The 20,502-nt window shown below is 48.9% G+C and overlaps 1 protein-coding gene across 1 annotated transcript in view; it reads right to left on the bottom strand.

Moving 5' to 3' along the window:
* Window positions 1–4,494: 4,494 nt before the first annotated feature.
* The window catches only part of BAZ1B (bromodomain adjacent to zinc finger domain 1B), a 303,893-nt gene continuing 287,885 nt past the window's right edge, over window positions 4,495–20,502 (bottom strand). Inside the window, exons 18-19 of the mRNA XM_063956151.1 lie at window positions 7,267–7,370; window positions 4,495–5,860 (exon numbers count right to left, since the gene is read on the bottom strand). Of these exons, the coding sequence (XP_063812221.1) occupies window positions 5,530–5,860; window positions 7,267–7,370 (435 nt within the window). The 3' untranslated portion in view covers window positions 4,495–5,529. The remainder of the gene's footprint in view (window positions 5,861–7,266; window positions 7,371–20,502) is intronic.

Raw genomic sequence — 20,502 nt, forward strand, 5'->3', positions numbered from 1 at the left:
GAAGCCATTCACAAGCTGTTTTCTCAGCAGGTGATAGTCAAGGTACCCCTCCTACAACAGGGAAAGGGGTATTACTCCACGCTATTTGTGGTACCGAAGCCGGACGGCTCGGTAAGACCTATTCTAAATCTGAAATCTTTGAACCTGTACATACAAAAATTCAAGTTCAAGATGGAGTCACTCAGAGCAGTGATAGCGAATCTGGAAGAAGGGGACTTTATGGTGTCCCTGGACATAAAGGATGCTTACCTGTATGTCCCAATTTGCCCTTCACATCAAGGGTACCTCAGGTTCGTGGTGCAAAACTGTCATTATCAGTTTCAGACGCTGCCGTTTGGATTGTCCACGGCACCTCGGGTCTTTACCAAGGTAATGGCCGAAATGATGATCCTTCTACGAAGAAGAGGCGTATTAATTATCCCTTACTTGGACGATCTCCTGATAAGGGCAAGGTCCAGAGAACAGTTGGAAGACGGAGTAGCACTAACCCAACTAGTGCTGCAACAACACGGGTGGATTCTGAATTTTCCAAAATCTCAGTTGACCCCGACGACACGTCTGCTGTTCCTGGGAATGATTCTGGACACGGTTCAGAAAAAGGTGTTTCTTCCGGAGGAGAAAGCCAGGGAGTTATCCGAACTTGTCAGGAACCTCCTAAAACCAGGGACAGTGTCTGTGCATCAATGCACAAGAGTCCTGGGAAAGATGGTGGCTTCTTACGAAGCGATTCCATTCGGCAGATTCCACGCACGAACTTTTCAGTGGGATCTGCTGGACAAATGGTCCGGATCGCATCTGCAGATGCATCAGCGAATAACCTTATCGCCACGGACAAGGGTGTCTCTTCTGTGGTGGTTGCAGAGTGCTCATCTGTTAGAGGGCCGCAGATTCGGCATACAGGACTGGGTCCTGGTGACCACGGATGCCAGTCTGAGAGGCTGGGGAGCGGTCACACAAGGAAGAAACTTCCAGGGAGTATGGTCAAGCCTGGAGATGTCTCTTCACATAAATATACTGGAGCTAAGAGCGATTTACAATGCTCTAAGTCTGGCAAAACCCCTGCTTCAGGGTCAGCCGGTGTTGATCCAGTCGGACAACATCACGGCAGTCACCCACGTAAACAGACAGGGCGGCACAAGAAGCAGGACAGCAATGGCAGAAGCTGCAAGGATTCTTCGCTGGGCGGAAGATCATGTGATAGCACTGTCAGCAGTATTCATTCCGGGAGTGGACAACTGGGAAGCAGACTTCCTCAGCAGACACGATCTACACCCGGGAGAGTGGGGACTTCATCCAGAAGTTTTCCACATGATTGTGAACTGTTGGGAAAAACCAATGGTGGATATGATGGCGTCCCGCCTCAACAAAAAACTGGACAGGTATTGCGCCAGGTCAAGAGATCCTCAGGCAATAGCTGTGGACGCTCTGGTAACACCGTGGGTGTTCCAGTCAGTGTATGTGTTCCCTCCTCTGCCTCTCATACCAAAAGTACTGAGAATTATACGGCAAAAGGGAGTAAGAACGATACTAGTGGCTCCGGATTGGCCAAGAAGAACTTGGTACCCGGAACTTCAAGAGATGCTCACGGAGGATCCGTGGCCTCTACCTCTAAGACGGGACCTGCTTCAGCAGGGACCGTGTCTATTCCAAGACTTACCGCGGCTGCGTTTGACGGCATGGCGGTTGAACGCCGAATTCTAAGGGAAAAAGGCATTCCGGAAGAGGTCATTCCTACACTGGTAAAAGCCAGGAAGGAGGTGACTGCACAACATTATCACCGCATTTGGAGAAAATATGTTGCGTGGTGTGAGGCCAGGAAGGCCCCCACAGAGGAATTTCAACTGGGTCGATTCCTACATTTCCTGCAAACAGGATTGTCTATGGGCCTCAAATTGGGGTCCATTAAGGTTCAAATTTCGGCCCTGTCGATTTTCTTCCAGAAAGAATTGGCTTCAGTTCCTGAAGTCCAGACTTTTGTAAAAGGAGTACTACATATACAGCCCCCGGTTGTGCCCCCAGTGGCACCGTGGGATCTTAATGTAATGTAGTCTTGGATTTTCTCAAATCCCATTGGTTTGAGCCGCTCAAATCGGTGGAGTTGAAGTATCTTACATGGAAAGTAACCATGCTACTGGCCCTGGCTTCAGCCAGGAGAGTATCAGAATTGGCGGCCTTATCATATAAGAGCCCATATCTGATTTTCCATACGGACAGGGCAGAACTGCGAACGCGTCCTCATTTTCTGCCTAAGGTGGTGTCAGCGTTTCACCTGAACCAGCCTATTGTGGTGCCTGCGGCTACTAACGAGTTGGAGGATTCCAAGTTGTTGGACGTGGTCCGGGCATTGAAAATATATATTTCAAGAACGGCGGGAGTCAGAAAGTCTGACTCACTGTTTATATTGTATGCACCCAACAAGATGGGTGCTCCTGCTTCTAAGCAGACGATTGCTCGTTGGATTTGTAGCACAATTCAACTTGCACATTCTGTGGCAGGCTTGCCACAACCTAAATCTGTCAAGGCCCATTCCACAAGGAAAGTGGGCTCATCCTGGGCGGCTGCCCGGGGAGTCTCGGCATTACAACTCTGCCGAGCTGCTACTTGGTCAGGGGCAAACACGTTTGCAAAATTCTACAAATTTGATACCCTGGCTGAGGAGGACCTTGAGTTCTCTCATTCGGTGCTGCAGAGTCATCCGCACTCTCCCGCCCGTTTGGGAGCTTTGGTATAATCCCCATGGTCCTGACGGAGTCCCCAGCATCCACTTAGGACGTTAGAGAAAATAAGAATTTACTTACCGATAATTCTATTTCTCGTAGTCCGTAGTGGATGCTGGGCGCCCATCCCAAGTGCGGATTGTCTGCAATACTTGTACATAGTTATTGTTACAAAAAAATCGGGTTGTTATTTGTTGTGAGCCGTCTGTTCAGAGGCTCCTACGTTTGTCATACTGTTAACTGGGTTCAGATCACAAGTTATACGGTGTGATTGGTGTGGCTGGTATGAGTCTTACCCGGGGTTCATAAATCCTTCCTTATTGTGTACGCTCGTCCGGGCACAGTATCCTAACTGAGGCTTGGAGGAGGGTCATAGGGGGAGGAGCCAGTACACACCACCTAATCCTAAAGCTTTATTTTTGTGCCCCGTCTCCTGCGGAGCCGCTATTCCCCATGGTCCTGACGGAGTCCCCAGCATCCACTACGGACTACGAGAAATAGAATTATCGGTAAGTAAATTCTTATTATTTCTGTGCAGGGTAAAAACTGGCTGCTTTATTTTTACCCTGCAAATTATATTGCAGATTGAACACACCACACCCAAATCTAACTCTCTCTGCACATGTTATAGCTGCCTCCCCTGAGTGCACATGGTTTTGCCCAATTGCTAACCGAATTCCTGCTGCGATCAACTTGGAATTACCCCCACAAGCAGCTGTCCCCCCCCCCCCCCCCTTAGCTACACCCTGTACCAGTTTCCAGTGTGTCTGAGGCAGGAAGCGCTGAGTGTGTGCTGCCGATGGCTGCTGTAAGCAGAAAAAGGGACCAAAACGTCGCTGGTCACGCTCTGAGGAAGCTCCGCCCCCTCCAATAGCGCCGGAGCTATACATATTATTTATACTGGCAGAGTCTCCAATAAGCTTAAAACCTCACATAAGTGCCTAGTTAAGCATACTGAGCAGGACCCCCAAGGGAGGGTCCAGTACATCGCGGCAGTGATTTGCCGCACTTTGAACTGGGTGTGTACCCGCCACCGATGTCCCATTCAGGCAGCGTTAGGGGTGTGCGGCGTGCTGCGACAGCCAAGGCACAGCGCCCAGCTGAACAAACAGCCCCTCAAGACGGTGGTCCTGCAGCGGGGAAGCGGCTCTGCACCTCGCAAGGCCAGAGACCCCCCCCCCAAACTCCCACGGCGCAGGTATGCTGTTGCCCAGAGAGCATACCAAAAAAAATAAAGGATTTAAATAAAATTGAAGAAAACTCTGGAGCTGCAGAGATGTGCATCCTCTCCTGAGGGCACATTTTTCTAAACTGCCTGTGGGAGGGGGCATAGAGGGGAGGAGCCAGCACACCCAGTTAATTTTTTTTAAAGTGCACTGGCTCCTTTGGACCCCGTCTATACCCCATCGTACTAGTTTCCCCCAATATCCCTTATGGATACTAGAGAAAACAACACCTTAAATGTCTTATGTTGTGGTGCCTTCCCGATTACTGGAGAAAATTAACTGCTTGAGGACAGCTGGAAAGGCAAGTCATGACCATATTAAACATACCCCAAGGCATTCGGGACAGTTAGTCCTAAACTATAGTAAGACCTATATTTTGGATTTCTACCAAAGAAACTCTTCAAAAGTTATGAAGTGTATTCACACTGAAGTGAACCAATGGAATAGAGGACAGTATTTAAAAAAAAAATTGTAAAAAAATACTAGCGTGTATCCATGAATAAGCAAAAACTACAATGGGGAAAAATGAGAAATCAGACAGACAACAGGTGTATGTGGTTCCTTCTGTTTTAATATTAATAAAGGCAAACACTTGTTTTCATATAAACTGTACTGTACATGTGCCAAACCCAGACAAAGTCTCCCTTTATACAAGATCACAAGCAAACATTGAATACCTAGAAAAGGGAAAAGTCAGTACAAAAAAAAAAAAAAAAAAAAATGCACAAAAAAAATTATTGACTTTTCGGTTTGACCGTCAGATACCTGTGTCGGCAGAAAGGAAGATTTAAAAAAAAAAAAAAAAGAATCCTTCCAAGAGGAAGGGGACCACAAGGTACTCTTCCAATCTATCAGTCCGTGCTGGTAGCGTTTTAAATAGAGGGAGGCAGGCAAAGTTGGGGTGCTGGTGAGTTTCTTTTTAGGGTTTTATCCAGCTTCAGATACTCCTATCTGTGTGTATCTAGGGAACATTTACAAGGAGCAGTTGGCATATAATCTCTAAATACAGAAGGTGTGGGGAGAGCTCAGACGACCCTTTATAAAGTCAACACAAATACAATGCGGTATCCTGCTGCCGAGTGACAATTATAAACTCTGCCAGTGATGTAGCTGTTTAAGATCAATGATTTACAGAACCCAACGCTACTAAAATTACTTCATGTCGTTCTCTGGCTGGACACACCAATAAGTGCCTTCGATAGAAGTGTGCACAGCTTTCACACCAGCAATATATATATATATAAAGGTATGTGGCAGCTCTACCCAAGACCTATGTGACTTAGGACACAAACATTGTTAGGAGACACCGGATTTGAGCAAGAAGACAGATTCTCTTCAACACTACTAGGTGATTGAGCTTCACTTGACTGCAGCACACATCCAAGGGGGGGGGGGGGGGGGGGGTTTAAGGGGGAAAACAAAACCACACCGCCAAATCTTTACTGAGCCTCCCAGACATGATATCATCTCAACAAAACATGTTTGGTCTCTAAAATTGGGGCAAACTTCCAGTTCAGTCCCCACAGCCTCCAATCTACCTCTCTCAAACCCTTTACTTCCACCCAACTCCCTTTACATTCATACACTTATTTCTTCCGTTTACGCCCAGGGCCGTGGTTATCTGGTGACTGCTCCAGGGCCTGGTGCTTACGGTGCTTCCTCTGGTAAGTGTGTCCGGGAAGGTGTTTGCTGAGGAGGTCTCTAACACACTGCTCCGTTTTCTCTAAGCAGGAAATTTGCTGGGCTCCTGGTTCATAGTACTGCTCAGCATTTCCAAATACCAGTTTCAGGTCATTGAGGAATTCTTGCACCGTCTGATAGTTGCCACATGAGCACTTGCTCTGCATGGTCTGGAAGTCCATAGGGGTGGTCACTACTTTCAGATAGCTCTCATCGTCCTCTGTGTTCACTGGCTCCCTGAGTGGCACAATTAAAACTATTCAGTCATTGAACACAACATCTGGTGACGGACAGTGGGATAAACATGACATACATATAACCTCTGCATACATGTTAGATGAAACAATCCTCACGAGGGACCTTATAGATAACCTAGTGAAATTGAATGAATTGTATGTATGTATGTATGTATGTATGTATGTATGTATGTATGTATGTATGTATGTATGTATGTATGTCTGTCTATTAAGTTCCACATGGTTAAAAACAAGATTTAATGTGATTACATCTTCTAGATAGGCATAATGCAGACCTAGAGAGAACTGGCTTACAAATTAAATTTTTTCACGTTCAGATTTTTTGGTGCCGGACAAACTCATTCAGAAGCAAATGTCCATGTCAATGGTCAGACTGCACACAATTTAGCGAAATGGGGGTTTTGTGCTACCGTTATACCCTTTTCCCATAGGCCAATGGAAGGCATTGTACATTTTAGGGGTAGGGTAATGTGTAGGAGCATGGGCACTTTCAGATAAGCCTCCAAATGCACTAGCCCCTCCTCTCCATAGCGCAGAAGTTCAAGTACCAGGAGTATGGGACAAGGTGAACAATTATACTCTAAAAAGAACAGGAGAAAAATACAGAGCAAAATGAAGAGCATCACGTGGCCTCACACTTAACTCAAAGGGAAATACAAAAATCCCATTCCCTCTTTCATCCTATTGGGGATAATTCAATTACCCCTGTAAACATTTTTGCGCACTAAAAACATGACTATCGCAATTCACTGTGGATAAATGAATTCCTCCCTGTGTGGGAGACTAGACATACTGTACCAGAGATGTCTAAATACCCAATGGCAGTGTACTGAATGAAACCCTGGCACTATACTTCTAGGAGCCAAATAAAACAGTGGAGATCCAATTATCGATAGTATTTGGATTGATGAGGGGCAAAATGCTGACTACCAGTTTCCTCATCCTAGGATACATAAAACAGGGTTTTAATTACCTACCGGTAAATCCTTCTCTCTTAGTACATAAGGTATATTGGGGAGACTTCGTACAATGGGGTATAGACAGGGTCCAAAGGAGCCAGTGCACTTTAAATTTCTTCACTAGGTGTGCTGGCTCCTCCCCTCTATGCCCCCCTCCCACAGGCAGTTCTAGGTAAAAGATGTCCTCTCCTGAGGGCACTTTTTTCTAAAACTGCCAGTGGGAGGGCACAGAGGGGAGGAGCTAGCACACCCAGTGAAGAAATTTAAAGTGCACCAGCTCCTTTGGACCCCCTGTCTACACTCCATCGTACTAAGTCTCCCCAATATCCCTAATGGATGCTAGAGAAATTATTCAAAATAAAAACAGTAAGAACAAAGTTCTCCAAAAAAGAAAAGAAAAGGGGGTGGGGGGAGGAGATGGTAGTACCTGAATGGCCAGCTGAAGCGGTACTTTATGAGTTTGCATAAAATGTCTTCGCACTTCTGCAGCTCATGGTTCTGGCGTCGGGGGGCTGGCTTGCTCTGACGTATCTGGAAGGGAAGGAAAACAAAAGTGAACACATCCATGTAGTTTTAGCTACTTCATGCCCCTTCATGACCAAGGCAATTCTAGATTTTCTGTGGTGTGTCAGTTCTGAGAACAGCAATTAACTGCGCTGCCAAATATAGATGTATCACAAGCGTGAACTTAAGTAGGTCTGCTCTAGGGGACAGCCCAATATTGGACTTCCATTGGAAGCACTAAAAAAAAGATTCAGAAAAAAAATCGTAGCCGAGGGCTACACTAAATGTGCAGAGTATGCACTGCTGTGGGGGTTTAAAGGTAAATGCAATGAGACCACAGTGACGGTTAGCCTATTGAAGAAAACCATATCATACCTGCAATGTACGTTCAGCCCCATGAATAACAGAACTAATAAAGCAAAACGGTCTGCTAAACAGTGTATGTTTCCTATTTAGCTAGCTCACATTTATTGCAGACACATAAAAATATGGAAGTTGTCTCTTTTATACAATGGTGAAGCATTAATAATGCCAACTACCCACGTTTATGATAATTCATCAATAGGATTAATAATGGGGAAATCAGGATTTTGGTACTTAACAATAAATCCCTTTCTCCGATTCCACAGGGGCCACTGGAGTGCAGATACAATGGGATATAGTAGGCAGTAACTGGGAGCTGGCACTTTAAATTTATAAACCATGTTACTAGCTCCTCCCCTACTATGTCCCCCCTCCAAGCCAGTCTAGGTAAAACTGTGCCCGAGGAGAGCTGGGAAAGACCAACGTTAAAGTAGAGGAGGTAGCTTAACCCTTTAAAAACAGGATAACACCAAGGAAACCTGGAAACATTAAAAGGGTAACATGAACAAAACGAGCAGTCACACAGTGACCTGCAAACAGATAAGTGAAGTAGGAGGAAAACAGCGCAGGGTGGGCGTCCAGTGGCCTCTGTGGACTCTGAGAAAGGGATTTATAGGCAAGTACCAAAATCCCGATTTCTCCTTCATCCACTAGGGGCCACTGGAGTGCAGATACAATAGGGAGTTCCCAGAGCTCCAAAGATGGGAGGGAGAGCGCTGCAAAACAGCCCGGCCAATCTGACACAGAGGCCGCAAAAGTGTCAAAACCTGTAAGACATGACAAACATATGATGGCCCGACCAAGAGGCATCGCAACAAAGTAGTCACAGAAACCACGCGGGCGGCCGCCCACGAAGGTCCCACAGAGCACGTAGAGTGCGCCGAAATGGAAGACGAAGGCTCTCGAGCAACTGCCAAATAAGCCTGTCTGATGGTCAGACGTATCCAATGGGCCACCGTCTGCTTTGAAACCAGCCATCCAGGACGGGAGCATCGTACAGAATAAGAAATCAGACTTCCGAATAGCCGAAGTCCTCTCCACAGAGTCGAAGCACCCTGACCACATCCAAAGATCTCGAATTCGGTGAATCCGCCGAGAGGGCCGGAACCACAAGTGGCTGATTTATGTGAATTGCGGACACCACCTTCGAGAGAAACGCCATTGGAGCATGAAGCTCAGCCGTAACCTCATGGAATATCAGGGAAGGAGGCAGACACGAGAGAGAGAGAACCCCAAGTTCAGACACCGACTGGCCAGAGCCAGGAGGAAAAAAAAAAACAAAAAAAAAACGCCCAGATATTTCATCTCCACTGACTCCAGAAATTCAAATAACGGAGACTGACAAAAAGTGAGAACCAGTTTGAGGTCCCCTGGTGCCGTTAGAGGGCGAAAGGGAGGATGCATTCAGAGAACTCCCTGCAAGAAAGTCCAAACTTCCGGCAGAAAGGCTAATTTCCTTTGGAAGAAAACCGAAAGAGCAGAGACCTGAACCTCAGGTGAACCTAGTCGAAGCTCTGCCGAGAAAACCACCTGGAGAAAACGAAGGTGGTGGCTTAAAGAAAAACCGAAGGGGAAACCTCTTGTTCACACCAGGCCACATAAAGTCTCCAAAAGTGGTAAAAGTGAGACGAGGTGACTGACTTCCGAGCTCAGACCATAGTAGGTATCCCCGAATGAGGGAACTCCTTCCTTCTTAGGTCTTAACAGCCACGCCGTCAAACGAAGCCTGTGTAAGGCTGTACAAAGAAAAGGACCCTGTTGAAGTAGTTCGACCCAGAGAGGCAGGAGCCAAGGCTCCTCTACTGACAACAGGTGTAGGGCGGAGTTCCAAGTCCTGCGCGGCCAATCCGGAGTCACCAGGACTAGCGCGTATTCTCCCTTTACGCGTTGCAGAAACCGAGGTAGTAACAAGAAAGGAGGAAAGATAAACTACAGAAGTTCCAAGGAGCCGTGAGGGCATCCACGGCTACTGCCGCCAGGGCTCTCGTCCGAGAGCAGTAAAGAGGCAGTTGAAGAGTCAGTCAGAACGCCCTGAGGTCGATCTGAGGACTCCCCCCATCGGCGGACCAGCTGACGAAACACTGGGGATTGAGAAACCACTCACCCGGGTGCCCGACCTCGCGGCTGAGATCGGATACCCGCTTGACCATTCCTGGAAAGAAGAACATTTTCCACTGCCCAGAGGACGTTGTTTGTGACCTCTCACAGCACCGCACTGGTCTGAAGAGAGGAGCTCGTCCTGAGGAAGGAAAAATCCAGACGGACCGTGTTGAGAATCATCCCCAAGAAAAGAAACGTTGCGAGGGGCATAAATGAGACCTGTGCCGAATCAAAAGATCCTGGGTTATCCAGATATTCTGAAGCAACAGGTCTGCAGAGTGGGTCTCCAGCAGTAGATTGTCCAGCTAGGGGGACAATCGTCACTCCCTGCCGTTGAGGTAGGGCCATCCTGACTGCCAGGACCTTCGTGAACACTCTGGGAGCGAAAGAGACCGAACGGAAGGGTCTGAAAGTGGAAATGAGCATCCTGTATCGAGAAAAGCCTGATGAGGAAGCCAAATGGGAACCTGTAAGCAGGCCTCCTTGATGTCTCAGGACGTCGAAACTCGTTTTGCTCCAAACTGGCAATAACAGACTGAAGGGATTCCTCAAAAACGGAATGAGATCCTAAGTTCAAAATAGGCCTGGCCGAGCCGTTCGGCTTCAGTACGGGAAAAGAAAGGCCTGAGAAATAGCCCTGTTTCAGATGATGTGAGGAAACGGGGATCAGCACCCTTGCTGATAGAAGCTTCTGTAACTCCACCTGCTGGACGACCCTCTTGTCGTCGGAAACCGGCAAACCCGTGTTGAAGAAACACTGAGACGGTTGCATTCTAAAATCGAGCATGTAACCTAAGTGGTGAGAAACCTAAGCATACCCAGGCCTCCCTGAAAATCCACAGACAAGCGCCCACCCTGGGGTCCCCCAGGTGGGAGGGAGGCCCGTCATGCGGTGGGTGTGGTGGAGGACCTACCATCAGACTGGGCGGAGGTTGTTGAACCTCGGCCTCTTACTGCGAGATCTCTGGGTGACTGAGGTACCCGCCCCTGGCATGGCCTCAAAACCTGGAAGGGGCAAGAAAGGAAGGACCGGTATAGGTCCGTCGTGGAGCTGGAGCAGTAGTGGAAAGATAAGTGGGCTCACCACCAGTGGCCTGAGAAATCCAGGCAGGAAGATCCTTCCCAACCATGCCCATAAAAGGGCAACGCCTCTGCTGCCCCCTAGGATTCCGTATCCGCCTGCCACTGTCGCAGCCAGAGAGCTCTTCGGGTCAAGATAGCCAAAGCGGAAATTCAGGCTCAGAGGATCCAGACGTCCTTAGAGACCCTAAAAGGATATAAAGCAGATTCGTGAATATTATCTGCCAAAGGTATCAGTTGATCCTGATGCAAACCGCCCTGTAACCCTGAGGACAACTGTTCCCCAACAACCTACCTGCACCGGGCAAAGTAGAGCCCCCACTGCTGCATATTTCTCGCAGACGGCTCAGTCAGCAAGGTTACAGCAGGAACTGGCAGCTTCTTGGACCGATGATACACCGAGGGGTATACCATTGGAGGGGTCTCCTATCGTTTCCCGCTATCTGCGGGGAAGGGATAGGAAGACAAAAATTGTTTGATACCTGAAATTGTGCATCCAGATGTTTCCAGGTCACCGTCAGGAGCACATCCAGCTCATCCGAAACTGGAAAAGTTGAAGTGCCGAACCACGAGGGACGTGAAGTGTCCAATTCTGACTCTTTCACCTGCAGCACCAGATGAACTGCTGCAATAAGCTCCTCGATAATCTGAGACACTGGTTCAGATTCTACAGAAAACCGACGTCATCAGTATGCTGGACTTCTATCGCCTCCTCCAAGAGAGGCCTCTCATCAGCAGTGTCGTGTAACATTGTGGCTAGCAACCTCTGTTTTGAAACCTGGGGAGGAGAAATGACGGACGGGGTCTCTGGTTAATAGCGAGACATTACCTGCGTAAGCTGAGCTGTTCAAACAGGAGCGTCCTGCAGCTACGTTGAGGGCCGAGTAGATGGCTCCGCCGCACAATCCTCACATAACAGGGAATTCTCAGAGTGTCCCGAGTGAACCTCGCAGAACATTTCTGACATGTGAAAACCTTTTGTGCTGCTTTGGAACCTTTTCCAGACATACCAGCATCTTTCACACAGACCCCCACACACACTGCGTTAGTTAAACTAAAAGAAAAAGGGGGGTTAAAGTGTAGCCCTATGTACTCCCTGCACTATAAACATGCAGTGACAGGCACGTTTCACTGTCTGATGCCACACACATTCCCCAAATTACAAACTGTATTAATACCACTGGCGTTGCCAATAGACTGATCTTAGCCCACTACAATAAAAAAAAAGTGTGAAATCGAGGAATCAAAAGGAGGACAGTACCCGCCCTGTATGTAGTGTACTGCTAAATTAGTAAAACTGGTGCAATGCCTGTTCTTGTAAACCCTGCTGGTTGCATAAAATGGCGGCCATGGCTGTGTGAAAAGCCGGGGAAAAACTAGTTTTATGGTAAGAACTTACCTTTGTTAAAACTCTTTCTGCGAGGTACACTGGGCTCCACAAGGAAAGACATAGGGGTGTAGAGTAGGATCTTGATCCGAGGCACCAACAGGCTCAAAAGCTTTGACTGTTCCCAGAATGCACAGCGCCGCATCCTCTATAACCCCGCCTCCCTGCACAGCAGCTCAGTTTTTAGTTAACCAGCCCAATGCAGTAGCAGGAAAAGAGACGACAACGGTTAGTAGCCACATACACCACACTCTCACGACAGGAGAAGTGTCAGCGGCTAATGCCATACCAACCCAAAGAAGCTAAGTGCGTCAGGGTGGGCGCCTTGTGGAGCCCAGTGTACCTCGCAGAAAGAGTTTTAACAAAGGTAAGTTCTTACCATAAAAACTCGTTTTCTGCTGCGGGGTACACTGGGCTCCACAAGGAAAGACATAGGGGATGTCCTAAAGCAGTTCCTTATGGGAGGGGATGCACTGTAGCGGGCACTAGAACCCGGCGTCCAAAGGAAGCATCCTGGGAAGCGGCAGTATCGAAGGCATAGAACCTTATGAACAAGTTCACTGAGGACCACATAGCCGCCTTGCACAATTGTTCAAGGGTCGCACCACGGCGGCCCGCCCAAGGTGGTCCTACAGACAGTAGAATGGGCCGTAATGTTAGCAGGAGCTGACAGACCAGCCCTCACATAAGCATGTGCAATCACCATTCTAATCCATTTGGCCAAAGTTTACTTGTGAGCAGGCCAGCCCCGTTTGTGAAATCCAAACACAAAGAGAGAATCAGATTTCCTAATAGAAGCAGTTCTCTTCACATAGATGCGGAGAGCCCGTACCACATCCAAAGACCGCTCTTTGGGAGACAGATCAGGAGAGACAAGGGCCAGAACCACAATCTCCTGATTAAGGTGGAACGAAGAAACCACCTTAGGCAAATAACCGGGACGAGTCCTAAGAACCGCCCGGTCACGGTGAAATATCAGATATGGTGAACTACAAGACAAGGCACCCAAATCCGACACTCTTCTAGTTGAAGCAATAGCCAGCAGAAACACCACCTTAAGGGAAAGCCACTTAAGATCAGCTGAACCAAGAGGTTCAAACGGAGACTCTGTAACGCCTCCAAAACCACCGACAAGTCCCAAGGAGCCACAGGCGGGACATAGGGAGGTTGGATACGTAACACACCCTGAGTGAAAGTATGCACATCAGGTAAGGTCGCAATCTTTCTCTGAAACCACACCGACGAGGCAGATACTTGAACCTTGAGGGAGGCCAGACGCAGGCCTAAATCCAGGCCCTGCTGAAGAAAGGCCAACAACTTGGCTATACTAAACTTGGAAGCGTCATAATCGTTCGATGCGCACCAAAGTAAGAATGCCAGACCCTATAGTAAATCCGAGCCGAAGCCGGTTTCTGGGCCCGCAAAATAGTTTGAATGACCGCCTCAGAAAACCCTTTAGCCCTCTAGACGGAAGCTTCAAGAGCCACGCCGTCAAAGACAGCCAGGCTAGGTCCTGGTAGACACAGGGGCCATGAACGAGGAGGTCTGGGCGTTGTGTAAGTAGAAATGGACGCTCCGACGAAAGGCCCTGCAGGTCTGAGAACCAGCACCGTCTGGGCCACGCTGGAGCTATGAGAAGCAGAATTCCTCTTTCTTGCTTGAACTTCCAAATTACCCTGGGCAGGAGTGACACCGGAGGGAACACGTACGGCAGCCGAAACCTCCACGGCACCACCAGCGCATCCACGAATGCTGCTTGAGGATCCCTAGTCCTTGCTCCGAAGACCGGAACCTTGTAATTGTGTCGAGACGCCATCAGATCTACGTCTGGAAGGCCCCACTTTTCCACTAGGAGTTGAAACTTCTGTATGGAGGCCCCACTCGCCGGCATGTACGTCTTGACGACTGAGAAAGTCCGCTTCCCAATTCAGGACTCCCGGAATGAATATTGCCGATATGGCCGGTAGATGGCGTTCCGCCCAATGTAGAATCCGTGAGACTTCCTTTATTGCCAAACGGCTTCGAGTGCCGCCTTGATGATTTATGTAAGCCACTGTGGTGGCGTTGTCCTACTGTACTTGAACAGGACGGTTCTGAATTAAATGCTGGGCCAGGTTCAACGCATTGAAGACCACCCGCAATTCCAGAATGTTGATCGAGAGGAGAGATTCCTCCTTGGTCCACCGACCCTGAAGGGAGTGTTGCTCCAGCACCGCTCCCCAACCTCCGAGACTGGCATCTGTCGTCAACAGGACCCAGTCGGATATCCAGAAGGGACGGCCCCTGCACAATCGTTGGTCCTGGAGCCACCAGTGCAGCGACAGACGGACCTCCGGAGTCCATGAGCTCATGTGAGACCTGATCCGGTGAGGCAGGCCATCCCACTTGGCTAGAATCAGCCTCTGGAGGGGGCGAGAAAGAAATTGAGCATACTCCACCATGTTGAATGCTGATACCATGAGGCCCAGCACCTGCATTGCCGAATGTATCGACACTTGCGGACGAGAAAGGAAGCAACAAATCCTGTCCTGAAGCTTCAAGACTTTCTCCTGAGACAAGAACAACCGCTGGTTGTGAGTGTCCAATAGCGCTCCCAGGTGCACCATGCTCTGAGCAGGGACGATTTCTTCCAGTTGATGAGCCACCCGTGGGCTTGTAGAAACCGGACCGTCATATCCAGATGACGCAGGAGAATTTCTGGGGAATTTTATAACAAGTCGTCCACATACGGCAGTATCCTGACCCCATGACGGCGGAGTACCACCGTCATCACCACCATGACTTTGGTGAAGACTCACGGAGCCGTAGTTAAACCAAAAGATAACGCCCGAAACTGGTAATGGAGGTTGCCAATCGCAAACCTCAGGTATTGCTGATGTGACACTGCTATAGGAATATGCAGGTAAGCATCCTGTATGTCCAGGGAGACCATGTAGTCCCCAGGTTCCAAGGCCAGAACTATAGAGCGAAGGGTTTCCATATGGAACTTGGAAACGTTCACAAACCTGTTCAATGCCTTGAGGTTGAGAATGGGACGGGATGACCCATTCGGTTTCGGGACCAGAAACAACGGAGAATAGTACCCCCAGCCCCTCTGAGCAAGAGGCACCCGTACTACGACTCCTGTATCCAGGAGGGACTGTACCGCCGAATGTAGAGTGTTTGCCTTTGCCTGGTCCAACAGGACGTCTGTCCGGCAAAATCGATGAGGGGGTCGGTTTTTGAAGGTTATGGCGTAACCTCGAGTGACGACTTCCCGCACCCAGGCATCTAAAGTGGTCTTCAACCATTCCTGGGTATACCCTAGAAGCCGGCCCCCCACCCTGTGATCCCCCAGGGGGAGGCCCGCCCCGTCATGCGTCAGTCTTATCGATCTTGGAAGCTGGCTGACGGGCAGCCCAGGCTCTTTTGGGCTTCGGCTTACCAGGTTTGGAAGTGCGGGCCTGCTTGCTGTACGCCTGACCTTTTGCTTTACCTGAAGGACGAAAGGGGCGAAAGGAAGTACCTTTAGCCTTCGACACAGAAGGAGCGGTACTTGGCAGACAGGCAGTTTTGGCAGTAGCCAAGTCAGCCACTATCTTATTTAAGTCCTCCCCAAACAGAGTATCTCCCTTGAAAGGGAGTACCTCCAGGGTATTTCTAGAGTCCAGATCCACAGACCAGGATCTCAGCCACAATATCCGGCGAGCCAGGACGGATGTAGTAGAGGCCTTGGCTGCCAGGATACCGGCATCAAAAGCCACCTCTTTGATATAGTGAGAAGCTGTGACAATATATGACAAGCATTGTCTAGCATGGTCAGAAGAGATTTAAACTTCTAACTCTAGGGCCCATGCTTCAATAGCCTCTGCAGCCCATGTCGCTGCAATAGTGGGCCTTTGTGCAGCACCCGTGAGGGTGTAAATAGCTTTTAGACAACCCTCCACACGTTTATCCGTATGCTCTTTCAAAGACGTGACGGTAGTGACAGGTAGAGCTGAGGAAACCACCAACCTAGCCACATGCAAGTCCACTGGAGGAGGCGTTTCCCAATTTTTAGACAGCTCTGGCGCAATGGGATAGCGAGCCAGCATCTTCTTTTGAGGCACAAACTTCTTACCCGGGTTTCCCCAGGGTTCCTGACGCATATCCACTAGGTGGTCAGAGTGAGGTAAAACATGTTTAACCACCTTGTGACGCTTGAACCTATCTGGTTTCTTAGGAGGGTCGGATGGCTCGGGATCATCTGTAATCTGTAAAATTAACTTAGTAGCCTCCAAAAGATCAGGAACATCCACATGTGAACTACCCTCCCCATCAGCAGTATCTGTGTCAGAATCTGTGGGGTCAGTGTAAGCGCCATCTTCATCAGACGAGGTGTCAGTGACAGCAGTGGATTGTGAGGAGATAAGAGCTCGCTTAGAGGACCCCTTGGTCTTAGGCGAGCGTCAGACTTTTTATTAGTCAAGGGACTGGTTCAACTTCTTCAATTGAGCAGATAAAGTATCCGCCCAAGGCGGGTTAGCTGCGGGGACCACATACGGTTGCACCGGCATAGGAGGTCCCTTAGGGGGTGTTAGTTTAGTAACTAGCGTATGTAGAAGCGTGGAGAAAGTAACCCATGGTGGGTCATTATGTACCCCCATTGCTACAGTCCCACTGGGGGGCTAGGAGCCCCCAGAACCAGAGCCCACAGCTGCTGTAGTCTCCTCATAGTGATCTGTTGCGTCAGAAACACCGGCAGTGTGTTCCGCCCCAGGACCATTACCGTCAGAAGCAGACATGATATAACTTGCAGTATCAGGTAACAGTACAATTGGCAGCAGCACAATACCTCTTACCCAAACCCCTGCGCAGTGTAGTCAGCACAAGCAGAGATACAGGAGAGATATGGTGACTAAAATCACAGAGAAAAATACGTATTAAGAGTATATCTTGTGAAAATCCTATATAATTATAAAACCTGACGCACCAAGCCCCCTCAGGTTACAGAATATAGGGATAGCAAGTTGAGTGAGACAAGAAATGGAAACAACTCAGCAAGCTAATGCACACACACAGTCACAGTTATACAATGCAGAGGTTATGACTAATAATAATACTGCACTGGACCAGCTTATATAGCTATGTAGTCAATAGATATAACACTGCACAGTAAGAACTGGATGTATATCACAGGGTACTTGTACCAGAGAACCCTGACTAAATGCACACTTTAACAAACACTGTCTAATTGACATGTAGAATACTTAAGTGTCATGTAAAGTCACAGCGCTGACAACCAGGCGGCTTTACACAGGGAGGATTTGCCCAAGCAGTCCCAGGAACAGTGTAGCCGAGAGAAATGGCGCCCAGACACTGACAGGGAGTGAAGTAGAGACAGATATGCAGCTCCAGGGCGGGAACATTTGCTGGAAATAACGCCCTGGGGCTGGGGGAGGGGCTCCAGGTCTAAGTCTTATCCCCCTGCTGGCAAAACCACCGGGTACTGTGGGCTACTAGTAAAACGATTTTAAGGGAAAACCTGACCTGCACCCATGCCCTGGTGATCTAGTGGGATCGCCTGTACTTCCACAGTGTCCACCGCCAGCGCACGCGGCCCGCCTCCCACTGACTGCACCGGATCGCGATAAAGTACGGGTCCCGCGAGCGGGACCCACTCACCACCTCCCGAAGCGCGACCATGCGATCCCGGAGAGCCCCCGGCGTGTGTGCCTGACGTTAGAAGAAAACCAGAGCCTCCTGCTGTAGTTACCCGGCAACCAGGGCTCGGGAGTGTACAGCGCCGCTGGGGAGAGATGGCGCTTCAGCAGTGAATGTCACTAGACATGTACACACTGCTACAGCCCTTGAAGTTTTCACTTTTCTTCTCAAAAAGCTCTTCTTAGGGCTGCCCAGAGCAGCCCCTCTGTAATGTGCCTGCTATCTGCGGCACCAACTACAAAACTGAGCTCCTGTGCAGGGAGGCGGGGTTATAGAGGAGGCAGCGCTGTGCATTCTGGGAACAGTCAAAGGTTTTGAGCCTGTTGGTGCCTCGGATCAAGATCCTACTCTACACCCCTATGTCTTTCCTTGTGGAGCCCAGTGGAGCCCGCAGCAGAAAATTTTATGTGGCAAGGTGAAGATATGCGGGACTTGAAACTAGGTCAGTACCTGGATGTCCCTGTTATTAGAATAAATTGCGGCAGAAGTGGTGGGGTGCTGGTTTGTAGCTCTAACCACTACTTACTTACCTACCACTGCCGGTATTCTGCTGAGAGTGTGGCCCCGACACGCGCCGCACGCAGCGGTGTCCGCCCATCTCCAGAGAGCCAGCGTCACCTTCAGCCGGGGAACCATCCCAAGTCGCACGCAGCTGCGATAGGACCCCGCCGGCAGCTCCCAAGGTGCAGACTGGCAGAGGCAGAGCTGCCAGTCTGTGAGAGTAAAGAAAAGAATAAATAAAAATCTTCAGAAGAAGTCCCAAGAGTGACCAGCTCCCTTGGGCACAAATTAAAGACTGGCTTGAAGGGGGGACATAGTAGGGGAGGAGCAAGTCACATGGCTATAAATTTAAAGTGCCAGCTCCCAGTTACTGCCTACTATATCCCATTGTATCTGCACTCCAGTGGCCCCTAGTTGATAAAGGAGAAAAAACACATGGAAGAGGCAGACTGAACTGTTTGGCATTGCTATGCTGATAAGAGAAAGGGCTGCAGCTTTCTCTGCTCGAACTGGCAGGGTCACCTCTAACAATGACTGGCACAGATTGGGAACAAGCTGAACAAGCATTATGAAGTCAAAGTAGTTAAGATGATAAGTCATCCATGTACTAAAAGTTACTCCCTGAAATCAGATGCTACAACATATTTGGAATTTCCACATCTACAAAGTCTTCTCATCCAAACATAATGTAACCACTGTGCTATTTTGTAAAGGGTCACTTTCATTTTTTCATTTATTTTTTTAATACATCTTCCATTTAAGAGGCAGCCAGGGATTCAAACTATACAGCTTCTTACAATGAATGACATATGGTCGCAATAGTTTTAACATTTTGTCCATTCAAATGACTTATACCTCCAGTAACTTACAGAAAATACTGTTTCAGCAACATGTATTGGCACAGAAATGTGTGATACATACAAGATGCAGTGCTCTTTGCATCGGATACAAGGGGGTGGTATATTTTGTCAATGTTCATTCGATCATGTAAATGTCAATAAGGTTGTAAATGTGTTGTGTGCTTCTGCCCCTTATGCTGGGTACACACTAGACCAGACCAGGCCAAACCTGTGGCTCTCCAGTTGTTGGGGAACAACTGTCCCAACATGCCCTGCCACAGTTTAGCATTCTCAAATAGCAAAACTGTGGCAGAGCATGCTGGTACTTGTAGTTTCACAACAGCTGGAGAGCCACAGGTTGGACAGGCCTACACTAGACCATATATTGTGTAGAGATGAACAAGGACATCATCCCGATCATTTTTTAGTGTGTACACATATTCCAAAGAAGTCTGCTACAGATATATTGCATCAGCCATGCTGTACAGCAGATGCAATATAATTGGAAGACACATACAGATGTAGCCACGCTCATCTAGAGTGGCTATATTGCAGGCGTACACTTTTGTCGCGGCTAAGCAATTCGCGTGAATAGGGTGGCCCTGTACACTGGCGCAGCTAGGCGCGCCAGTGTACAGGGCCACCCTATTCACGCGAATGGTGTGCATGCGCTTCTATAACACGCGCGAGCAGCTACGGCACCCACCCCGCAGATAAGCGTGGCTACATCTGTAGTTAATGATGTGTATACAATGTAAGAAAACTACATCTCCCATTGTGAAGTGTGTAGGAGACGGCTCTAGGCAGTGAAGTGAGGCAGCTTTGAAGAAAGATCTCAACTGAGATCTGCTCTGCTGGCTGCGGCCAGGAGGAATGGCTGTGCTGCGGTGCAGAGTGTACCCAGGACCTGGACCAGTGGTGAGCATGGCAGGAGAAATGGCTGTAGCTGTGCTGCAGTGCAGAGTGGCTCTGGACCAGTGGTGTGCAGGAGTCTGGATGGGACTTGTCCTGCAGTGGTTGTGAGTGCCCTGCAGTGGTTGTGAGTGAGCAGTATCTTCAGCAGCTTGTGGTTGTGCAGAGACGCCATCATGTCGATGTCCGGCAAGCTCCAGGGGCTGAAAGGCGTCTGGTTGTGTAAGGCCCACTGACCCAGTGGCTTAAAAGCCCACCTCCCAATTTTGGACGCCTAGTATGCAGACTGAGCAGG

Source organism: Pseudophryne corroboree, chromosome 2 (assembly GCF_028390025.1).
Source record: "Pseudophryne corroboree isolate aPseCor3 chromosome 2, aPseCor3.hap2, whole genome shotgun sequence".
NCBI classification, from domain to species: Eukaryota; Metazoa; Chordata; class Amphibia; order Anura; family Myobatrachidae; genus Pseudophryne; species Pseudophryne corroboree.